The sequence below is a fragment of the Candoia aspera genome, chromosome 2 (assembly GCF_035149785.1).
Source record: "Candoia aspera isolate rCanAsp1 chromosome 2, rCanAsp1.hap2, whole genome shotgun sequence".
Classification (NCBI taxonomy): Eukaryota; Metazoa; Chordata; class Lepidosauria; order Squamata; family Boidae; genus Candoia; species Candoia aspera.
Genome location: NC_086154.1, coordinates 114,356,664 through 114,370,277, shown reverse-complemented (window position 1 = coordinate 114,370,277; position 13,614 = coordinate 114,356,664). Strand labels below are relative to the sequence as shown.

At 43.2% G+C, this 13,614-nt stretch overlaps 1 protein-coding gene across 2 annotated transcripts in view; it reads left to right on the top strand.

Moving 5' to 3' along the window:
* The first annotated feature begins 1,744 nt into the window (after positions 1-1,744).
* Positions 1,745-13,614, top strand: part of TIMP2 (TIMP metallopeptidase inhibitor 2) — a 31,155-nt gene continuing 19,285 nt past the window's right edge. Inside the window, exon 1 of one of the 2 annotated variants that reach the window (XM_063293340.1) lies at positions 1,745-2,289. In XM_063293340.1, coding sequence (XP_063149410.1) covers positions 2,160-2,289 — 130 coding nt within the window. In that variant the 5' untranslated portion in view covers positions 1,745-2,159. The remainder of the gene's footprint in view (positions 2,290-13,614) is intronic. The other variant, XM_063293341.1, reaches the window with a different exon arrangement.

Here is a 13,614-nt window from a genome sequence, read left to right as displayed (position 1 = left end):
ACACTGAGAATTTAGTTAGAAAATCTCATCCTCCATGGATGAGATTCTGCAACCGTGGGTGTGGGAACTGTGGATGTCTGAATGCAAGCATCAGACCAGCCTTTGGCCTGTGTTTACGAAGTGTCCACACTTTCTCTGCTGTGAGTAATGAAGCCTGCAAATGGTTGCACATGTGTTTCCATTTATCTCCCAGCAGCCATGACTCACTGCTGGGCGCTCAGCCGGCTCCACTCCTTGGCCGTCAGCAAGACCCGCCTCCAGCCTGGCTTCCTGACCCTAGCGTTGTCAAAACACTCATGCAGACTCTTTCAGTGCCTATTATAAATTTGTGTATGTGCCCCTGGGACATTCTGGGGCTATTTTACAGTAAGCAAACCACCTCCTCCTCCTCGTTATCTTCTGGTCTGCATTCAGAATAAATGGAGGCATCCTCATTGAGCTCATGTGTGGTGTTGGAGTAGCAGAAGTCAAGGTTTAGTGTCTACACAGTTCCATAAAGTTTACCATGCAGAAAATGTGATCAATGACCATTTTCAAAAGGAAGTGACAGAACGTTGTTTAGGACATTTCCAATGAGAGAAACCAAAGTTACATGAAAGGGCAGAGTTTGGTGTGGAGAGGACAAGCCTTCCCAATTCCCCAACTTCTGTAAAATGGGCTGCTCTTATCACAAATATGGTGCCACACTTACCAGCCCAAGTTTCCCATCAAGATGGTATCCATGGTCCCTGTGGGGAAAATATGCGTCAACCTGCATACACATGATCATTTCCTGGAAATTCTTTCCCAAAGAGGAACAAAAATGCCCCAGCATAAATGTCTTAGAATATGTTCCAGACCTAGCACTTAACACCCATATTGTGCCTCTAAAATATTCAAGAATGTTCAGGAGAACATACCCCTACCTTCTTTGTTAGGAACCTGGCTGAGATGGCATTCAACCAATAAACTCAGAACACTGTCTGAGTGTCTGTAAACATGGAAAAGACCATCTCCTTCACCAGAAGAATCAAAAACAAGCATTCCCTCAAATTTTGGAGACTAGTAAGAATGCATTGGTATCAAGCTTCAGGTTATTTATTTCCTATGTATTAAAAACCGGATTTCTCACTGATGCCAAAACTCAAGGTTGCCTAGAAACATCATCCACTAACTTAACTTTAATACAGGGAGAAAGATGGGTGATCCCTTCTCGAAGACCCTGAAACTAGCAGGCTTGCATTAACCACATTTCAGAGTCCTGGATAAACTGCCTTCACAGTGAAGTCTATTTTCTTCAGCAGCTGTTCATCATTCACTTCTGGCGACCTTGTAAACATTGGCTGCCTTGCCAGTAGCAGCTAGGCCTTCTTTAGCACCTTGCACCCAGGGTTGGCCTGCTAAAACAGCAGCGAAGCCTGGGTGGAGACAGGTCCCTCTTAAGGGCTTGGATTGGGATAGCAACGGAACCCTGGCCCCATCGGTTCCGTGGGGAAAGGCGAAGTTCTAACCTTGACCTTGATTCGTGGCTGGAGACCTCATGATGAGGGTGCCTCCTTTAATCGCATTCCTACAGTCGACTGTTTTTACAATTCTGACAAAAAGAAAAAAGAGTCCGGATACTACGCGGACTCAAGGAGGCTGTTTGCTCTTAAGTGGGGAATTCCAGCCTGAGAAGGAAGGGAGGCGACTGCCAAGCAAAGGCGGCTCGCGCAGGGCTGCAGAGACCGAATCTCCCAGGGCCGGAGGCGAGGGAAGGGAAAGCGGCGCAGAAACTCTGACCGGAGCAGGCCATCCGCCCGTTTTGGCCCGGTGCCACCAGGAGGAGGGGCTGCAATTCCCTGGAGCCCATTAAAAAGCCAGGCTTAGGCTGGAACCAGGAGAAGAAAACATCTCCAGGAGGCAGCAGCTATCGGCGAGGCGGCTTCTTTTTCCAGCAGCGGGAACCTTTTCCAGGCTCTCCACCACATCCCGGGAGAGAGGCCGACTGCAAGCCAAACTTTGAGGACAGCCTCCTGCGGAAGCGGCACGCGTCCCCCCGGGGTCGCCACAGATACAGAGCTCAGAGGACTGAGCGGGGGCGCGCGCGCGCGTGTCTGGATGAGGCAGCAGGAACCGTGAGCAGTCAAGCCTCGGCCACCCCCTCGCCAGCCCGCCTTCCCTCCCACCCGCTCCGCAAGATGAGTGCTACGCTCCCGAGCCTCCTGGCCTCGCTGGCCGTCTTGCTCCTGGGGAGGATGGACCGTCTTGCCGACGCCTGCAGCTGCTCCCCGGTGCATCCGCAACAGGCGTTTTGCAATGCAGATGTAGGTAAGAAAAATACGGCTGGCCGCCCTCCCCTCTCTGCGGCTCCCCTAGTGGCTCTTCTCGTGGCTTGATCGACCCCGCATTTCTCGTATCGCTGGGAGCTCCCATTTCTCCCCTACTGTAAACTCACTTGTTAGCAGCCAAAACAACCCCACCCCTTTATCTTGCAAGGGAAGAGCCGCGTTGGGAGAGACCTGGAAGGGAGCCCGCACATTGATTCCCCCTTGGCCCCTGCCTGGATAGGGACTAGCGGTTTCCGTCGTTAGCGCGGGCGTCTGAATGCTCCTGGGCTGATTCTGCAGACCTCTTCGGTTAAAAACAACCACCACCTTGCCCAGGATGAAAAAGCGAAGTGCCGGCCCGCTTCGCCTTGCATTTCGCTGCCTTTCTCCCTCCTTCCCCGCCTTTCGCTCTAGCCCGCTCGCTCTGACCTGATCCACAGGAATTCATTTGAAAGCACAAAGACAACCGCGGACTGAAATTCCTAATTTCTGGCAATGGGCTTTCTGCCTGCAGAATGTAGGCTGCTGCCAGACTCTTGGTGGAACAGCTTCGATATGGGGAGGGGAGCGGAGGGGAGGAAGTATGTGGAAATTGGAAGAGAAAGACCGCAGAACGAAAACTTCACAAAGGCAAGCTTAAACCATATAGGGCCATCTTCTCTGACCCAGAAGGGGAAAGAATGAGTGCTCCTTTATACCTGCAGGAGTGAATTTATTTAGATAGGTGCAGCTTTGAAAAAGCAAAACTCGGTTTTTAGAATGTGGAGAGGTTGCAACCAACCTTCCCCAACCCATAAATCATTTGGCTATAGAGATAGACCCCAACTACTTGCTGGACAGTTCTACTTTAGGTTTGAGTTTACACAAAGTTCTCATGCCCCTGCCTTGAACTCCAGGTGCAGATATACTACTATTGCCTCCAGGGGATTTTCCTAGAATCCTCAGAATGCAGGGCTACTTAGCTGTTTCTGGGCTAGGCAAAGCAGAATTACAGGGGCTCCAATAACCTGGGTTTTGTTTTCCCACCTACAGAATGAAGGAAACCAGAAACACAGATGGAGGGAGGAAAAGGAGGATAAAAGGCTCTAGAGCTGTGAAATGGCAGGGAAGATGACTGGGTCTTCCCAAAGCAGAAACCAGATTTCCATCTACTGAATATATAAATCTCTTTACAGTCTTTTAAGCTCCTGACTCGGGATAGAACGTTTTTGGGTTGCCCTGCCTCTAAGTGAAGCTGGAATCTGTTTTAATAGTTGCTGTGTTCATGGTGCTATGTTTTTGCTTTTAGTTCTGTCATTAAAGCTTTTTTCCCCATTGATGAGTGCTTTGAGCCCTCCAGGAAACGCTGTTCCCTTAGCTGCGGGCTTTTTGCTTGCTCCATCCCCGTAATGTTCCTTCCTGTGTAGTAATCAAGCCAGAGGCCCAAGGGTTTGTTTGGGGGTGGGATCAAACCAAGAGCTGTTGTTCACAGACTTATGTAGCAATATTTGAGGACAGATGTAAAGTCACCTTAAAGGACCCCCTCCCGTATTCTTGCTCCTTAAGAACTAATTTTATGCCAAAATTTATCCCCAGACCTTGACAGCCTCTGCTGGGCCAGTAGCTGAGAGAGCTGCTTGAGAGCAGATGTAATCAGTTAGGAGATAATTTCTATGGCCTGAGATCAGAAAATTAACAGCCATCTCCTTCTGTCTTCCTAACCTCTGGATTCTGATCCAATGGTCCAAAGACAGGATATAATTTGAAACCAACACCACAGAATTTGTTTTTAAGGTGAAGGTATAACCTGAATATATGAAATGGTAATAAGGGGAGGAACATTTCTGAGCATGCCTCTTGTCCTGCTACTGAGCAACTGCAGAAGGCTCCCAAGCACCTGAGATTAAAGAACTGGACGTCCATTTAATTCTTTCTATTTCACCTGCTAGCTTTGGAATATAAGATTCTGGAGGCCCTTCATAAGCCCTCCTCTCATTTCTTTCCATCCAGAGCTGTGCATTGTGGGTAGTTGCTTTCTGTGTGGGTGGAACAATGTCTACACCCTCCTTCCCAGCATGGCTGAGGCCCTCATGAGAAAAAACACACTCCTTGTTTCCATGTTGATTTAATCAAGGCCTTCCTTTTTGTGATGATACCATATGTCCCTTTTGCTTGGCAGTTGGAAAGGAAGATTGAATGAGAAGAGGGGGAGACTCTTGTTTTACCCTTTTAAACTAGGCACACTGCATTGCATCATTCACTAGTTGCTTTTTCTTTTTTTTTTTAGACATTGTCTTTTTCTTTTCCTAATTTGTTAAGCTTGGAAGCTGTTGAAACACTGGGTCTGGCAGGGCTGGGCCTCAATTCTATCTTTTTTTCCCCGTGAATATTCTTTTTATTAAATCTTAACATATTGAGCAAACAATTCAGGCCTCAGTTTCTGGACCTTGCTCTACAGTAGGGATTTGGAAATATTTTGGTGGGATAGTTTATCTGCTGCACTGATTCTGACAGTCTTTCAAGAATTGGTGTGCCCCAAGCTGCTTTCCCTAATTTTGTAATGTCTCCAGAAACTGAGTGGCTGCTGTCAGCAACAGCTGTCTGTGGTTTCATTTTGATATCCAGTATCTCTTCCTTCCATGAGAATAGACATTTCTGAGTAAAGGAATTCTTTCAATGGGGATCTTGTGACTTCTTCAGCCTTCTAGTCATCCTTCAGTTCCTTGGAACTAGCTGAAACCTTTGTTTACGCTTCCTTGGGTATTGCGACAACTCTTCTAGAAGAGGTTCTCTTGGGTTGCCATCAGCTGTGCCACAAGGCTAATGGCAAAGGTGCCCTGCTGAGCCCCTTGTGCTTTTAGGATTTGAAATTAGATTACATCTTTTAATTTGCCAGGGAGGCACCTATGTTAGTCTTTTGGAGCAGCACAAAAACACACACACAATTTCAAGGTCTTATAAGCTCGTAAACATTAGCAAAATTTTATTTCATAAGCCTTTGTGGATCCCTGCCTACTTCGTCAGATTCAAGGAGAATGATTGCTGGTATGATAATAATCTTGTTAGTATTTAACGTGCAGCAGGACTCTATTGTTTTGACAGGTTGCCTTGTTCACTTATGTTTATTGTCCCTTAAATTGGCTACCACGGGCCAGCTTTTCATCAGCCAAGAACAAGTTTCGTAAAGGAAAGTTAACAACCTGATAACAATGTGGTCAAGACATGACAGAATCCATACTGATTACTAATTTTAAATAGTGTATTTTTTGATTTAATTTTAACAGCTGGAATCTAAGGTGTAAAATAATGATTATCGTGAAATGCTTACCAGTAATAGTCACAGGAAAAGTACATGAGCCTCCTTAGTTTGTTTCCAAAATTCATCAGTATTCCAGAAGATCAGTTCCCTGAGTTCAGAACAGAGTGTAAATTATTCAGGATCCTTTAGGTGTTACAGAGGGAAATTATTCAATGTGGAGCCAGACAGGAAAATGTAAGTCATAATAGGAGATTCCGTATGAGGAATGATTAGGAGAAAACTACTTGGCGGTAGGCTACACAATATGTGATTTCCCAGAGATGTGGAAGTTGTCTGTAGCAACAGAAACAATGGACATTTGACAGACATCTGAGAACTAAACTTAGGTGCTCAGTGGAAAAGGGAAGGACTGGTCATGTTTTAGAATAAAGAAGAGTGGAGGAAAAATGTTCTCGGTGGGATGGTGGTATATTGGTGTGTAGCCTATGTGTTGCAGAGGGTCTGAATGAGGGGGAAAGAATCCACTGAATTAAAAACATGACAAGCTTTATATACTACAAGTAGAACAGACTCAATTATAAAGCAATGAATTCAGCGCTTCAAAACAAAGTTTTCTGGTACTATAACAAGCAGAGTAGGACGGATTTGGAGCAACAAACTTACAGTGAAGACCTGTACAGTACTACTTTCTTCCTACAAGAGGTTCAGCAAAGTTTCTTGCTTCCATCTTTTGCAGACAATAGTCTGTGCAGAGCTTTAATTAGGTTTCCTCCTGAGTGGGCACTGCTTTTGGAATTTTAATTCACTGAGGGTAGGCAACTGGTAGCTTTACAATCATTGGTACGCACAGCGAGCCGCAATGGCAGAATAATGACACGCATGTGGCAACATCATAGTGCAAAGCTTGCCCTTGGGTGCTTGCCTCCTGATGTTGGACACAAGTGTGACATCATGGGGTTTGCATCATGACATCATAGTTGTATATTTCATCACTTGCCTCCCTCTTGCCCCTTAGATGCCTGTGTTTATATTGATTGGTGGCTACAATCTCCACAATTCTCCCTGATAGCTAGGACTGATGGAATTAAAGTTCAAGTGATGAAATATACAACTATGATGTCATGATGCAAACCCCATGATGTCACACTTGTGTCCAACATCAGGAGGCAAGCACCCAAGGGCAAGCTTTGCACTATAATGTTGCCACATGCGTGTCATTATTCTGCCATTGCGGCTCGCTGTGCATACCAATGATTGTAAAGCTACCAGTTGCCTACCCTCAGTGAATTAAAATTCCAAAAGCAGTGCCCACTCAGGAGGAAGCCTAATTAAAGCTCTGCACAGACTATTGTCTGCAAAAGATGGAAGCAAGAAACTTTGCTGAACCTCTTGTAGGAAGAAAGTAGTACTGTACAGGTCTTCACTGTAAGTTTGTTGCTCCAAATCCGTCCTACTCTGCTTGTTATAGTACCAGAAAACTTTGTTTTGAAGTGCTGAATTCATTGCTTTGTAATTGAGTCTGTTCTACTTGTAGTATGTAAAGCTTGTCACGTTTTTAATTCAGTGGATTCTTTCCCCCTCATTCAGACCCTCTGCAACACATAGGCTACACACCAATATACCACCATCCCACCGAGAACATTTTTCCTCCACTCTTCTTTATTCTAAAACATGACCAGTCCTTCCTTTTCCACTGAGCACCTAAGTTTAGTTCTCAGATGTCTGTCAATGTACCCTCAGGCCACATCCTATTCAGGCAAGGTAGAGCTGATTTTTGGTTACGTTTTTCTCCAGGGTACACTTGGGATTTTCTGCAGATTTTTGCAGTTTTGGAAGAGGAAACACAGAAATCTGTATCAGATCAGGCTGCAGGTCCATCAAATCCAGTATTCTCTACATTATCTGGCATTTTGGGGGTTATAAACAGAGTCTTTTCCTAACACAACCTGGAAGTATTAGGGCCTTTTGAATGCAGTGTAGTACCACTAAGCTACAGCCTTTCCCCAAAGACTGGAGGGAAAAATAAATGAGCTAATTATAAATATAAATTACTTCTCTGTCTCTGCTGCCTACTTTTAGCTTGCTTTTCCTATTTCAGCAGAAAGTTACTGAAGCATGAGTTTAGCCTGGGCAAGAAGAGCATAGCTGGTATCCAGTTATAGATACCAAGATGGCTAGGATAAGACACACTCTTACTCTCTTACACCTTGGGTTTTTAATCTTTAAAAAGGATTATATTTAAAAAGTCTAGATCAAGACATTTGGTTGCCCTATGTTTTAAAAAAAAACTTTGTCTTTCTGTTTCACATATAGATTGCAACTAGAGAGGCATCTGAATTTTATTTCAGATTGGCAACACAGGGCCTAAGGGCAGCAGGATGTGAGGGGGAGGGCAGTGCCAGAAAATCTTACTCTGGGGACCTACAGGGACTGGGGTATTGCTGCCGCCTTCACCATCATCTGCTGCCTGAGATGACGACTTTATTCTGCCATAAAGTTAGAACCAGCCCTGGTGATGGATTTGAACAGTCAGGGAACCATGTGAGTCCTTGCTGGAGACAGTTTGTCCCCTGCTTGTGAGCTTCTTAGATGGGAAAAATTGGCAGATGGGAAAAAAGTCAAAGCCAGAGGGGTTCATTTTATATTCTTATGCCATTTTCCCTTGCTTATGTGGGCACACACCCATATGAAGATACATGCACATTTGTGCTATTTTTACTTCCCTTGGGAAGCTCTCTTGGCTGACATGGCCTTGGAGAAACAACAGATGTCTGTTTACTCTACTTACATTCCATCGCATGGAATTGTAGTAGAGTTTGCAGATTCTACTGCAGCGGCCACAACAGTATGCTGCTTTTACTTGCGTTGTTTTGTGCCATCAGCCACAGCACAGTCCATGGGAGCCTTTGAGCACTGCAATCAGTCCATCCCGTTGAGCCATCCTACTGATCTTGGGTCTCTAGCAGCAGCTTGCTATGAATAGTGCTGGATGCTATTCTTCTGAGTGCCACACAGGAAACCCTCCCCCACCCACCCACCTGTTACATCAGATCAGCGTGCCACGTAAGGAGTCCAGATCCTGCCTGAACCACAACATTGCTTATAAGTTGATAACGCACGTGATTTTGGTAGTGCACATTCAGGATTGAAGCATCCCACTAGGACCGTGAGACCTGTATACAGAAGCCTCACACTATTAATTCCAATACTTCCTTTCCTTTGCAGGATTGAGCCATAATTCCTTCATCCCTCTCCCTTTCCACCTATTTTAAAACTTTTAAAGCAGAAGCTACCTTGGCCAGCACTAATGGGCTGGCCTCATGTTCTTGCTGCAGATATTGCCTTTTGTCAAAGACCTATATTCCCTTTTAAAATAACTTTTCTTTTGATGTTTTAAAAGTAATTAGATAAGAGATGAATACACATAACACTTGCAAAATGGAAAAGGCAGACATGCTTGATGTGTGTGGAGGAGAGAGGTAAGACTGAACAGCTTGGCTTTGATTTCCTAGTATGGACTTATGCTGGGTGGGTTATGAACTGAGACATACTTAGCCGCAGTTGAACAAGTTGCTGAGATGTAGGGGTTTTTAAGGGTTTAACTTTGCCCTTGTGCGTGCATACACATACTCCCACCCTCAGTACCAAAGCCCCACAACATTCAGTTTGGGCTCCAGTCCTTTCAGATGAGACTTCATGCTCTTCTGGGCAGAGTAGCCTTGTAAATTAGACTAGTTCAAACTGAGGGTCATCAAGTGATCTCTCAACACTTTTCTAATTGGTTATTACCCTCCCTTGGGTGCTGGAAAGGTGACGAATAAATGGGAGTTAATCCAAATTAGTGATACGAGTACACTATGGAAATAACTAAGGTTCTCTGTCACAGGTAATTGTAAGTGAAGCCAAGGAGTGGATGCATATATGTGTGTTGTGTGCTTCTCCAGATTCTTCTAGAATATCCCCAGTCCAGTGACCAGGACTTTTAGAGCCAATTTGTAATCATTAATATTTGCAGTCTTAATATAAGACTTTTCAAAATGTAGGTTTTGAGACTCTGTAAGGCCATTGGGCAGTGCAGTTACAGCCATACAGATCTCTAAATACCCTGAAGACTATTTAGTTCATTGCAAGATACTTGTTTTTATCTAGCCAGGAATATGCAGCCTCCTGGATGGCTCCCACTTAGCTATATATGTTAGACTACTTCCTGCCATGGGTTTGAAGTGAGAAAGTGAGGGTCTTGACCAAAGTTAATGACTAAAGCTTGTTCTCCCTAGTCACTTCCATTTGCCAATGTGGAGCTACAGCAGTTTGGACAATATGGTCCAACTGCATGTAATCATATTTGTGAAGTTTATTTATTTGCATTTTCATCCTGCCTGCTCTCCAGGAAGTTCAGTATGCTGTATGTAGTTTTCATTTTTAAACCTCACAAAAAACTTACAAGTGGGGCAGACAGTAAGAGTAGACAGTCCCATAGGCACTAATTGTCAAGCCTATAGCAGCTGCTCACAACCAACAAATTTAGATTCTTAGTCTTATGAACCAGATTTATTGAAAGGGAAAAGCAGGGGTGGGTTATGTTACAGAAATCTTGGCTACTGAATACATTTACTTTAGCTTCCCTTAATCCTCTAAGTTTGCTAGGTCAGGAGGGATTCCTTGATCCTCTTGCTTAACACCTGCTGATGCACTGGTGAGATAGCTGTCCATTTTCCTGGTAAAGGAAGCAGGTGCAATTGTTCCAAATTTGTACCATTTTGTTAGGTGAAAACATCCAAATGAGCATTCAGTATTACCACCTTTGGTTGTTTTTTCTCTGCAACAAACCAATTTAGACTGCCTGGTTTCTGCATATTTTTCTTACTTCTACATTCTCCCTCTCTCACACACACACACACACACACCTAAACTACACTGTATTGCTTGCCACCCGTCTTCTTTGTTTAAACTTAATTTATTCTGACTTCAGTTTCCGGAGAAAAAATAGAGGGTAAGATTCATAGTAAACTTCAGTGGCTAATTTGAATAAACCAAACATTGAATTGCAAACAAAGTAAAAACAAAAACAAAAAAATAGAATATTTTCAAAATATTGGAAATGGCTACACTGAAAAATCTTACAGTAATTATAGTAAGAATATTAATGCAGTGTATTTCTTTTTAAGTAAAGAGATTTGTAGGCTTTGCCTACAAGCACCCTATTTTGTCACAATAGTTAGTATAAGTCAACAATCGGTAAGATAAAGTAATTTGACCTTGATTCCTGGTGACTTCATGGACGTGTTGGTGTAGTTTCCTTGGTGACAATACAGAAATGGTTTACCATTAATTTCTTCTTTCTAAATTCCTTCTTTTTTCCAATTTCCCAGTCTAGCATACAATCCTGGTATTCTGTGGAGTTTCTCATCCACATATTAAACAGACCTGACCCAGGTTATTTTTTTCAAGGTTAACCAAGGCAGCCCTTGGTACTTTCAATCAACTTATAATATCTTGGATGAGTCCATGAAACCAACAAGCTTGTGAAGGCCTCTTCTCTGTCACTGTTCACCAAAAAAACCTTAATGAATATGTCTCTGAGATCACCAGATGTTAAGCATAACTTGGAGGAGACTTTCTCTTTTCTGTAAGTGAGAGCTGACAATGTTACATTAAATATAAAGTTGGCCATTTTGTGTGTCCCATTTTTAAAAACTGTAGGTAGCAAGGGTGGCAGTTCTTTCCCCCCAGAAGATCTAGGACCATGGTTTCAGAGCAAGGGTATTCCTCTGGGACACTCTTTTGCTGTGGGGAAAAAGTTACCACTGGTGCCAGGAATAAGTTCCTTCTTATGCTAAATAGCAAATTCTGTGCTTATGAGGTAAACTGGCTACTGTTTAATGGTTTAAAAATGCAAAGCCACAGTATGTATTTAATATAGCATATAAATTGTCTCTGGGGAGAAGATTTGGATGGAAAATAAGACAGGGTGGGTGATGGAAGTAGGGGAGGAGATTTGAAAACTGATTTTTATAATGTATCCTAATAGTTCTTAAAACAGGGACTGCACTCAAACATCATGTTAAACCAAAACCAGACAGTGAGTAGGATGTGTTATCTGAACCAGCATCCCTTCCTCTTTGGCTGAGAATGCTAAAAGATTAAGTTGAAGTATTTAGGGCAGAGTTTCTCAACGAGGGTTCCATGGCACCCCAGGGTTCTGCGAGAGGTCACTAGGGGTTCCCTGGGAGATCACGATTTATTTAAAAAAAATATTTCAAATTCTGGCAACTTTGTATTAAAGAGATAAGTTTCATTCTTTATTTTTAGTTTAAGAACACCATTAATGCATATATACAGGCCTACACATGAAACAAATATAATAATTTCTGGCCTATATTTGAGGCTGAATGTGCAGGGGTTCCCTGAGGCCTGAAAAATATTTCAAGGGTTCCTCCAGAGTCAAAAGGTTGAGAAAGGCTGATTTAGGGGTTCATTTAATTCACTTTTTAGTTCAGGCATGCCTATTTAAAGAAGGTGGTGGTTTCTCACGTGTGGGTCTGTGAGTGAGAAGAGCTGAAGTCTGTTTGAAGTAAATTCCATCTGCAAGAAGTAAGGTTGGGTTGTAGTGTGAAGCAAAAATGGAGCATCTTGTTTTTTGTTCTGTTGAGGGCAGCTTGATGTTGGATTGAAGAAAGCCATGGGTGGGGCCAGGGTCAGAAGTGGAAGGGATCTCTCTGACACTCCCTCTCATTTTCTGCTGTGGTCTTCTCACTTCTCAGAAGTCTAAAGGGGTTCTCAGAGAGAGAGACTTTGGTATGGGTTATTCTACGAAAGGGTAGGATCTGAGTCACTTGGTTGTGAGATGGGCGGCTATATAAATATGAATGAATAAATAAATGGCCATTTGTGTGCTTTAAATTTACATGTTAGTTTTGTGCTTCTTAAGTCAGCTTCTTCCTCTAGAAACTCATCTGTGGTAATCTGGAAGAAAATAATGTTAAGAGTACTCTTGAGAGGGAATTTTTATTTTTAAAAATAATTGTCCTTAGAAAACAATCTTGACTGCAAACAGCTTTAGAACTACTCTGCATTCTGGTTCTGTTTGCAGCTGGAAAAAAGAAAACCAGCTTTCTTGTTTTTGAAGATTTCAGACACTGGTAGGACTGCTACAAGCAGTAGGAGTAGCCAGTGTTGCTAATTTGGATTGTACTGAATTGTAGCTCTGTTGTTTTTAATCCAAAAAAAGCACCTGACTGATGTTCCTCCACCCTGGCTACTTAAGCTGCCTATTTAGCCGTTGTAAATGGTTTAAGTTGAAGCATCAGACTTCTCCAAAGAAACAAGCAGAGAGGGCATTGGGTCCCTTGCTATGGTAACTGCTAGGAATGTGAGTTGCATCATCTCAGGCTTAATCACATTTTTGTGGATGAGTGTGCTGTAGAGAAATGTCCAAATTAGCTGACAATGAACAACAAACAGGAGACCTTTGGAGATACGATTGCTCTGGTCCTGATTTTAGTCATGCTTCTGTGGTGAACAGGGACATTAAGCAAATCTACAAGAACACAAATGCTGGTCACCATTAGTGTGCCAGAATCCTGATGTGAAATTAATTTTTGAGAGGGGCCATCTTTGGACTTGCAGAAGGGCTGAAGAGATATCAACACAAGTGAGCAACCAAGCTCATAAACAGAGAAACTTAATAGAAAATCTTTGCTGCCGTTGCCACTAAAGGAACACCTGTTTGGCTGCCATTCATACTAGAACAAAGGCATATGCGTGTGTGTAATACACAAGAAACTGATGAGATGATGATGAGAGGTGTGAGGAGCTACAGGAAATAGACGGAAGACCTAAATTGCCGGTGTGGTATCTTTACGTTGGAAGGACAACATAGAGGTATTACCAGCTGAGCTGCTGTATCTGTGAATAATTTGGTGAGGCATATTTAGAAGATTCTGGCTTCCATTTCACAGCCCTTCTGGGAGATTAGCTTCAGACACCAGTTGCCCTTGTTTGAAGATAATACAAAAGACGTACATCAGCTGAGGACAGTATAGAAAAAATAAGTTTGGGGATAGTACAGAAAAAGTATGAGAACTA